Genomic DNA, 10,996 nt, shown 5'->3' with positions numbered 1-10,996 from the left:
GTAAATATTGGGCAAATCAACTGAAACCAAAAATTAACATAGACTGGGGCAATGCTATACAAGATTAGTATATTTATGGGAATTTGTAAAAATTCTTGGGTTGCCAAAGAACCCCAAGACCACACGTAGGTCCGCCCCTGGTCAAGTACAAATATGTAAGTACACTGCATCTAGCAACATGCAACGTAAGAAATTCTGCTTAATTCATAAGTAACCTGCAACTCTTATTGGTGATAGGCTTTCTTTCTTTTCGATCGTCAACCACACGTGACACGTCACCATATATCTTTAGGTAAATTGCTAAAAGTACCATCTGCGGAATTAGATAGGAAAAAAAAAGGTGGGGAACCCACATAGAAACATTTACAAGAAGATCTTAGAAATCTCAATGTTTGAAGATACAGAATATTTGTCCATCTGATTAGTATAATTAACAGCTAATCCTTTCAAAAGGGAAAAAGAGGTTAGATTGTTACAATTTGTTTCTCTCTTTCACGAATAACCTCCAATCCCGGCCACTCCTGCACTCTCAATCTACTTGGTTCAACGTCAAAATAGACACAAACATATCCAATCAAACGCTACCCACACAACCGAACCAGTATTAATTCTCTCCATTTCAAAATTTAGTTATTTTTAGAGGGCATTTTTGTCAAAAAAAAAAAAAAAAAAAAAAATGTAAAATGACAAAATTGTCCCTTTAAAAGTAATTAAGCAAAGGGCAGAACAACAACCATCCATCCATCCAATACACAGAAGAAATATCCCACCACTGTCGTCTATCTTAGCCTTTTTTTTTTCAAAGCCAATCAATTGACATATAAATATCCCTTAATATCAAATGAACTAGATCCAAAAAAATAAAAAGAAATGGTTCGAATTACACATTATTATAACTTGGACATGCAGCAGCACATAGTTACCTCAACTTCATCAAAATTTTCTTCCCCAATCACAAACATGAAATTAATCGTGGTCTCCATGAAAGATGCAGTGCCGTCAGCCGTGTATATTAGAAGAAAGCATAAAAATTCATAAAATAGACAATCTTCAACTACAATTATTTCACAGCAACCAGCAAAGAGGTGAAAAAAATTGCACATGGCGAGAGCGAAGCTGGAAACAGAAAAGGGGCTATCCTCCTATACATATTACATACCTACGACGGCGAAGCTGGATTATTGTGATCGGCGAACCTCTGTTTCGATCCGACAGTGAAGCTCTCCGATCCATGGGCGTTCTGTCTCTCTCACACTCTCTCATGCGTGGACTTGAAAAGCTCTCTGTGGTTGACTTCAAAAGGAGATGATTTATACTATTACAAATTGAAGTCCTGGACGTTGAGCTAAAATATACAAAACGAGGTGCATGGTTACAGATGTCAGAATATCGTTTCTTTTGGTGGGTACCATACGTGGGCCCAACTGAAATAACTATTGCCTATTGGAAGGAGCATCTGATGATCTCTATGAATTGAAAAGAAATCACAAACTCGTAAGAAAAATTGAATCGAAATGTGGAGATGGAATAGGATAGATGGGATTGTGGGATTGTAAAAACAATCAATTTATTACATTACTATTAAAGGAAACCCCTTGTCCAACACAAGAAATGATACCCATGCCAAACAAAAACACTTAAAACACACATTGCTTACAAAATAAAAACAAAGTAGGTCTTTAGCAAGACTTTTCGCATGCACCCTTGAAGCTAAAAACAGAACAAACACCTACGGAGACTTTTCCTTTCTTCAACCCCATGACAAACAAAGACACGTTGCAAACGAAATAAAAATACAAAAACAAATTAGACAAGGATCGATCCATGGAGGAAGGCTGGGTGTACGTTAATTTGTGTAATTAATTGGAGCTCCAAGAAGCTGAAGACGGTCTCTGTAAGAGACTGCAATCATGAAAAATCTTGTCCTCTGCCCGCACCTGACCTCATAAAAGATAACGGTGTCTCCTGCCCGTAGCTGCTTCTCTCGAGCAAACTTGATCCACCCTTTGCCGAGATAAGCTCTTCCATCAGTTCTAATTGTACGGAAACCCATTTGCCAGGACTTCATTTGAACGTCACAGAAAGTGATCACTTCACTTCCATTAATGTTTGCTGGGGAGAATCTGGCTGCATGTGGCTTCGGTATATAAAGCCTATAGCCTCCTCTTCCTTGGACGTCATTTGGTGCCAACGTCTTCTTAAACACCACTTCACTCTCGTAGTCCCTGCACATACATTTCGGACATACTTTTTTGTTTTCATGATCTTCACATGGAGGAGGCCATGCAGGATAAATCCCATTGGAGGCTGAATATGCATCTCCTGCGGTTGCTGCCATGCCCCAATTCAAACTTTGAGTTCGCCTATAATTGTCAAATTGGAGGAAAAACAGCAAACTATTAAAAATTAAAACAAACGCTTAGAATAAGTTCTAAAATCATTTACAAAAACAATCAGTAACACATTATAAACAAAAGTTTGACAAATTCTATCTATCTCAGTTTTAACCAAAAAAAAAAAATTGATGAAGCCATCAAATCATATAAATCTTACCTCTAAACTGAACAACGTTTAAATATTGAATGGTTATTATGAGTATGGGTCTTCGGGAGTCCACCGATATGTATATATATACACCCCCAGAGGAAAGTGATCCTTGGGTGGGACCCACCAAGGATTGTCTCCCATCTAGTGGGACCCACAAGGTGGGTCCCACTAGATGGGAGACAATTTTCGTCAAATAACGATGTAGAACTTATTCTAAGATGGGAGACAACTTTCCTCTGGTCACTTTCGCTTTAGAATTTTCGTCAAATAACGATGATAGCACTATCGCCGCTACGCGCTATTATAAAGCTGTGCTCTTGTTTCTGAGTAAATGATGTGGGACTGCGGATAAAAAATTACGGCCCTTAGATTCTAACCTTTCAAAATGAGGGCCTACTCTGTTGTGACAAACTTTATATCTTATGCTTGACTTCAACATATACTACCTTTTTTCGGAGGTTCATCAAGTTTAAAAGTTAACTATTACATATATATATGTAAGAAAAAAAAAATCGTGAAAGAATTTGTGGAATACAATGAAAGTATAAAAATGGTGACCAACAATAAATTCTAACACATTGTTGCATGCGTACATAACATGGAACCAGTCACTGTCATTCTATGAAATTAGTCTGGCCATGTAATGTTTGACTATTTGACATGTCATTTTATGGAACAATCATAACATGTATTTGAAATAATGAGGAGGATCTGATGACGTGTTGAAGTTTATGGGAAAAACTAAATTATATAAACAATAGCGGAATCAATATAGAAAAAATGATATAAGAAATTTATGGGTAGTTCAGTGTTAGACATTACGTCCACTACTTGAAATAGTTCTTAGGTCTACATTGCGCTCATTAACTTATTTTGTCTACAATACAAAAGTTTCTAATTATAGGGTAGTGAATAAATACAAGTATGGTAATCAAATCTTCTTGATTTGATTACAATCAATTTTTAAATAGAAAATATTTGATATTAACTTAAGATTGAATATACGAAAAATATTATATATTTTCCATATATTCTAACATCTCTCCTCAAACTCAAGGTGAAAAATTCTAAAGCCGCGAGTTTGAAATCAAAAACAAGGATAATGATGATGGCAGCGAAGGCTGGGAACGGGTCATAGACGATGGTTGAGGCTAATGGTGAAGACTGAGACGAACACCACTGGATCGATGAACAGAGGTTGGCCGGCGACCAACGACGGCGGTGGCAAGTGGTTGGTGAATGCAGAAGGGCTGACAACGGGCCAAAATTCAAAAGGGGCCGACTACGGGCAAAAATTCAAAAAGGGATTGACTATGGGCCAGAGCCAACAATGAGCCAAAATGCATGGCTACTTGGATGTGGAAGTCTTTATGGAGCACTCACAACGCTTTGTGGATTCCTTATGTCTTGATTTTGATCAACTGGATGGTGTGGGTTCTTCATAAACTTTTAGTCCTATGATAAAACCTGCTAACATCTTATTGGTGTTGGTACTTGCAGTTCATTTTGATCGGCCTATAAAGTAATTTGATGTTTTTCCTGCATGATTACTTGGATGTGGAAGTCTTTGTGAATTCCTCATGTCTTGATTTGTACTCCATAAAGACATCTCTGGTGTAAAGCATATTTCTAGAATTTGGTTTATTGGTTGTCTCATGCCTTACTTGATCATGCTTTATTGGTTCTTCGGTAGATACATCCTTGTTTGTGTTTCATCAACATTATATTCATTTGTTTGTGTTAATTTATGTGGTTGATATAATTAATAGTGACATGCACTCATATTTCAGCTATATCAACACTATTTGGGAAATTGCAGCAGGACTTTGCAATGAAAGATCTCAGTTCTTTATCTTACTTCTTGATTTGCTTCACGGATCAAAAAGGTCGGTGCCAAGCCATTTGCCTCTCTCTGTGAAATTATCCAAGTTTGATGGAGATCCCATTTCAAATCCTTCTTTGTATTGTCATATTGTTGGGGGCCTTGGGGCTTTGCAATATTGCACGCTTGTGCTATCTATAAATCAATTTTTACATGCTCCTACTACTAGAGATCAAATTCGAAGATTTTATAGACCTTCTTTCATCATTAGATTTTACAAAAGACAAATTGAAAAAATATAACATTGTCTTAATCTAATATGGTTCAAAGGAGCAAACTCTAGCCCCTTCCAGTGCGATCCAAAAGGGAGGAAAGATGGTTTTCTTCCATCCTTCCTCCCTTCCCCTTTTTCCTTGTTTTTGTTTTAAATTTTGTTTAAACTCTGGCAGCAGCAACGCCCAACCTCCTCCACCACTTTGGCTGTCTACTCCACCTCACCCTTCACTTTCCTCCCCGATCTTTTGGCTATGTCGGTTTCTGCAAGGGTTCTTAAATCGGCTTTTTTCGAAGTAGATCTATGCCGCCGATCCAAGTTGTATACGTGCCATTACACCTTCTTCCCTAGAACCAACGAGTCCTGTAGACAATAGACGTTTTCCCTTCGGTTGGCACGCAACGGTTGTGGTTCGAACGTGTCAGAGCGTGGATCGCGTAAATCTCACGTGCTTTTGTGTGAGCTTGCTGCTGCTGCTTGTGGTTTTTTGTTTTGGGAGTAATTACCGTTTGCTCCCATGAACTACAGCGCCTTGGCACTTTCTCCCATGAACTACCAACTATAACACCTGATCTCATTAAAACTTTTGTTGAAGGGATATAATTTACTCATGTCTTAGATCTAGTCTGTCAGGAGCAGATCTATGCCAAAAATGAAGTTTGTACATGGGTGAGATCAGAGGTCATAGATACGATTTGATTGTTAGACTTTTCGATGTATCTATGACCTTATAACCACATAGCTTTTGCTGATGTTTTTAAGAGCATAATGGTTTGTGATGTAAGAGCTTTATGCTCTGAATCTTTTATGGAATGAGAAGAAATTTACCTATTAAAAAAAAAAAGGTTCAAATGAGTAATTCTATAAGTCTCTTTTGTGTCTATTTTTAGTCCCTCCAAGAATGATGTAACTATTAAAATCATCATTCGATCAAAATTCAATAATGATCAATCACAAGCTCAATGGTGATTTTAATAGCCATATCATTATTGGAAGGACTTGTAGCATTACTTTGTTCAAAGAACATTTTAATTATTTATAATACATCATGTTAGAAGATATTGCATGTTGAAAAAGATATATTCAACACTATTAATAAAAAAAAAATAAGTAATATAGCGATTCCAAAATATGAAAACTTGTCCAAAAAAATTAGATAAATTAATGTTAAGTGTGAAAAAGTAAATTACAAATTATCTTAATACTTTTTAAATAATAATTAAATTTATTAAATTATTTATTTATTTTATTAATTATATTAAAGAATATAATTAAATGTTTAAATTATAAGTCGTGGCATCAAAGAATAACTTTATTCCCTTTATAAACCAAAATCTTTACTAAACTCCGCCAACAACCACCACCACCAACGCAAAGGAAGGCACCCCATCAATCAGCCGGAATACGACGAACTTCCCGACTCGAATCATCCAAAAGTTGCGAAACAAGAGCACGGCGCAGAACCCATGGACTTGTCCTCGTGGTTCCGACGCGGCCTTTCAAGCGCAAGCACAAAGACCAAAAACCCAAATCTCCCAAACCAATCACACCCAGACCCACAACAAGAAGAAGAAGAGGAACTATTCGGAGTCACAGAGCAACTCATTGAGTTCGTCAAGTCCTTCACTTTCGACACCTTCAATAATTTCCCTCTCCAAGGTATTCATTCCCTCGCACTATACCCTCTGTTTGGTTCCCGAGAAAACATCATCGAAAAGAAGATTATGAATGTTACAATGTTTGTGGGGTTGGTTTTATAAGTTAATGAACAACTCTCTTTTAATTAAGCTAGGAAATGGGTTTAGGTTCATTTCTTTCTTTCTTTTGATTAAAAGAAAAAAATTCAAGGTTACAAATTTTTTAGTTATTTTTCTCTTCCTATATTTTTATCAGCAACCAAACGTGAACAATTTGAATATAGTTTTTGCTATGCCGTGTTTGGTTGCTCGAGAATTAGAGGGAAAGAGAACAAAACTTGTTTTTCAACTCAATGTACTAGATTTGCATAAGAGTTTCACGTGTTCATTTCTTTTATGTGGTTTCTTTGGAATTTGTTAGAATAATGGTAATGAGATTAAATTCATTATTTCTAATTAGCTTAGACTTTTAGGATAATTGATAATTTATCATAATATTAGAGCAGGTGATACTGAGTTCGAATTTATACTCCATTCTATCTCCCATCCCATTTGAAGTTAAAAAGAATTTCAAGGACTGTTGCGATTCTAGCCTATAGTCTAATATAGAAAGGTTCTCATTGTCTGTAATTTAATCTAAAGAACATGCAAATTTCATTGAGGTTGGTGCAGATGATGAGGGAGCTGCTTGTGGTGATGTAACCCCATCAACTTCAGGCAATGTCCGGAAGGATCCTTCCGAATGGCAAGAGCGGCATGCTCTTCTTGTGATCACAAAAGTTAAGGTTGATTTCTAATTCTTCGGATTGGGTTTAAAGGAATTTATAGTTTATGTGATATTCGCAATGTCGAAGTTTATTTAACACCTAGTTTTGCCTTGTAGTTAATAACAGTTATTATAGTAATGTGTTTTTCTTTGACAACAATGTAGTATATATTTTTTGCCAGGGCGTTTTCTACATATAATCAAAGAGAATTGCTTGTTGGGTTTGAATGTCCTATAAATGGACTTTTAAGATTCTATATAACTGCATTTTTCTATTTTGGTTATTGGTAAATACTAATTTCTTTATTGATTAAGTTGGTGGTGTCATGGGCAGTGCCCTTTACAGTGGTGAATTCGGCTAATTTCAAGATGCTATGAAAAGGAAATGACCAAAGTAAGCTTTGATCTTTGTGTGGGCACAATGGGTAGCCTTAAAAACTATAAAGAGAAAGAATGAAATCTTATGGTTAATGGAAACTCAGTTAAAATGGAGGCCTATCAATGCACGGTATGCACCAATGAAAAAAAGTGATTTAATTCTAATTAATAGAGTGAAAAGAGGTAGAAATAGGCATTAAATAATGAGTAGAAGTAGTTAAGAAGGTTATATTTAATTTGGAGGCAACAAAAGGACAGGATGCTGATAAGATATGTGGTCAACCCTGATTAGTTAACTAGGATCCATAGATCCTATCCTAATTTAACTACTATGTTTGGATAGCATAGGATGGCAAAAAAGATTACATGTAGCAGATCCTGATTAATTGATGAAGATCTTAAAGCCAACTCCAATTTAACTGAATTTAAAACTTAGTTGAGTTGAGTTTTTGGACAGTTTACATATTGTTGTGTATTATCTTTTCAATAGAAAGGGGATTTGCATTTGAAATTATGACTGATATGAATTTCTGTGCTTTTAGTTGTTTTATGTTTCTCTGGGTAGACTATTGTTTCATTCCACTTACTGGATTTGGAAAAGACTATTGAAACTATGTCCAATGCATTGAGTACTCAATATATTGCCTTGAATGCTCAAATCAAATCTTGTTTGATAGTCATTGCTTAATTCTTAGTAGCTTATACTGTTCAACTTACCTAAACAGTGGATTGATACATGAAGTGATTTTGCTTTTTAACTTAGATATATGCTATGCCCTCGTCGCTTGAGGGAACGTCAGTTTTGGAGAATATATTTTATGCTTGTCAAGAGCTACGTGATTGAGTAAGTTTCCAAGTTTTTGATACATAAATAATTATAAACACTTTGTAACATCAGGGTTTGTCATAATATAACTTCAACAGTTCCTTCAACTTTACCTGGCTTGACCACATAAAAAAATGAAGCATCTTTGAGTTTTTATGTAGTCTTACTCTCATAGAATATGTTTCTCTATTAGCGGAAGATAAGACTGTCCTGCATTTGAATGACATGTCTGAAGTTTTACACTTTTATTCTTTAAGACTCTTTTTCATTTGGGTGCAGCTTTTGACTCTAATATTATGAAATTTCATTTGTTTTTTAGATTTTTTTTCTGCTACTAGCTAGGTGTCTCTTTTGTATACTTTATGTGTACTTGAGTTGCGCCTTTGCACTTTTCAATAAAATTGTGATTTACTTCTCAAAAAAACAAAACCAAAAATTGGCTCTATCTTTATGAATTAAATTTCAAATGATTCATCCAAGCAGTGGACTACTAATTTAGCTTAGGTGTTTGTCTGAGTTTTACATTCTGTAAAAATGGAAGGCAGTGATTGGTTTCCAACCAACCACGAGTGATGCAGATTGCATTCAGTGGAGCCCAAAATTTTCTTCCTCATCTCATTTACAGGACCGGATTCTTCAATATTTAGAGTTGTATAGCCTCTCACACCAATAGCAAAGTAGAAAAATCAGTCACTTAAAGATTCCTCGGAAAAAAAAAAGAAGTGATTCATTGTTTCTCAACAACATTGCACTCTCCATGCACTTGGCACCAATTTAATTGAAACCCAAGCTTGAATTTGACATGGAAACTGCTTTCACATATTAGTTTTTCTTGTTTGTGAACCCTGTACTTTGTACAGCACCACCATGAGAATCCTCTACCTAATGAACAATTGGGATGAGGAAATGAGATATACTCTTGCAAAACAGATAATACCTAAGCTGGTAACTATCTGACATAGTTACTCTTTGGCTGGTCTTTATTCAACATATTAGGGTCCTTGCATTTAATTTACTCTTTATATCATCATGCTTGAGTCAACTAGAAGCTTCTAAGTTAGCTGTGCCCTGAATATTTTTGACGACTGGGACAATAACTTGGCCCAAGAATAGTGTAGAATGAACGGGAAGTTATGAAAAAAAGATAATTAAAAGAAAATATAAAAATTGGAGTGTGAAATACTTTTATTTCTTCAAGAATACTTGTCTGCAGATATTCTTTTGATCAATTTCCATGTTTATATCCTTGTTGAGGAAATTTGATGTCAGATCTTTGGCCAACATAAAATGAACTAGCTCCAGCTATCCTGTAATCATGCTAAACCTTCTCCATCTTTTCTTTTTTCTTTGTTCCTTTACTTCTAACACTGAATGCTGTTTGTTCTTTTGATAATCATTATTTACCACTTGGATGCTCTCTCTTCCACGCACTCACAAAATGTTGTTTCTTGCATCGACTATCAGATATGAGCTGCGTGCAGTTCAACTAGCGAAACTGGAAAGTATGGCAATGGAGAATGAGAAATCTTCAGAGACCAGTGTATATGAAGTTGAAATGGCGGAGGCAAAGCACACAGAGAGCTTAATGCCTCCCACTCCATAGATTACAATGCATTTTCTCTTCAGCAAAAGTAGGAACGCAGCAGGTAGTTATTTGTTTTACTTTATGAAAAATATGCTGATGATATGATGTGCTTAAATCTACATAATTTTAGTAAGTAATACATACTTCGTTTCCTTACTTTTCTCTTGACTTCCCATTAGATGATCTGACCATAACTAGAGTAGGGGGAAATTAGTGAAGATTTTAAATTGCAAAACTTTTGGATCCTGAAGGAAATCTCAAAGATGGCTTTTATGGGCTGACCTGATCACGTTTTGTAAGCTATACTAGATACAAACAATTTTTATGTTCATAAGGGTCTTTCATAAGATCTTTTTCAACTTCTTTTTCCCAAAACTCTTTTACCAAGATAATCTGTAAAACTCTTTTACCAAGATAATCTGTATGACAACATTTTTATCCTTTGCTTCCAAACTTGGAAGCATACTTTGTGTAGCATTATTGGGCTTGATTATAAAGGCACTCATAGGTGCTAAGTTTTACTTTGGTTCTTTATTAGGTGAGGACCGAGCTTTGAACGCACTCTCCGAATCTATGATTAATGTGAGGTACTAGGCTTTCTAGAATACGGTTGGAGTATTGTTATGAGTACTACAACTTTTACTACAAGTGTCTTACAAGCTGATGTGACAATTTACTTAACACAAATACATTGCATGTACTGTACGTACAAAAACCCCATTCCTCATAATAAAATGTGTCACGTTAGTTCGAGAGTAACTCCAAATATTTTCCATATGGTTTTGAAACGTGCATTCCAATTATATTGGACTATACTTAAACACAAGTATTCTTCAAACTATCACGTATATCTTGTTAATTATATTGGACTATACTTAAACACAAGTATTCTTCAAACTATCACATATATCTTGTTAGAATTGTAATTAAATGATTAAATTCATCACTTCCTATTAGCTTAAGCTTTTTGAATAGGTGGTGATTTAATATGATATCAAAGTTATAGGTTATGAGCTCGAATCTTGACTCCACAAATATTCAACGTGTTAGGCCTCACTTGTTGAGGGAAGTTTGAATCTACATGTGAGAAGAAGTGTTAAAATATTAAAATTTTCATTTTCTATTAGTTTAAGCTTTTGGGATAAATGGTATTTAATATTG

At 35.4% G+C, this 10,996-nt stretch overlaps 2 protein-coding genes across 2 annotated transcripts; one reads left to right on the top strand and one right to left on the bottom strand.

The window, feature by feature from the left end:
• Positions 1-1,846: 1,846 nt before the first annotated feature.
• On the bottom strand, positions 1,847-2,338 carry LOC132165850 (B3 domain-containing protein Os02g0764100-like). Its single transcript, XM_059576533.1, has one exon. It carries the CDS (start codon positions 2,336-2,338, stop codon positions 1,847-1,849), a length of 492 nt encoding a protein of 163 aa, XP_059432516.1.
• Positions 2,339-5,978: 3,640 nt separating this feature from the next.
• On the top strand, positions 5,979-9,994 carry LOC132165847 (uncharacterized). Its single transcript, XM_059576529.1, has 5 exons — positions 5,979-6,302; positions 6,923-7,065; positions 7,212-7,267; positions 8,188-8,268; positions 9,715-9,994. The coding sequence occupies exons 1-5, from the start codon at positions 6,110-6,112 to the stop codon at positions 9,851-9,853; spliced, it is 612 nt and encodes a 203-aa protein (XP_059432512.1). The 5' UTR covers positions 5,979-6,109; the 3' UTR covers positions 9,854-9,994.
• The last annotated feature ends 1,002 nt before the right edge of the window (positions 9,995-10,996 follow it).

The sequence above is a fragment of the Corylus avellana genome, chromosome ca11 (assembly GCF_901000735.1).
Source record: "Corylus avellana chromosome ca11, CavTom2PMs-1.0".
Lineage (NCBI taxonomy): Eukaryota > Viridiplantae > Streptophyta > Magnoliopsida > Fagales > Betulaceae > Corylus > Corylus avellana.
This window is presented reverse-complemented; position numbering and strand designations above follow the sequence as displayed.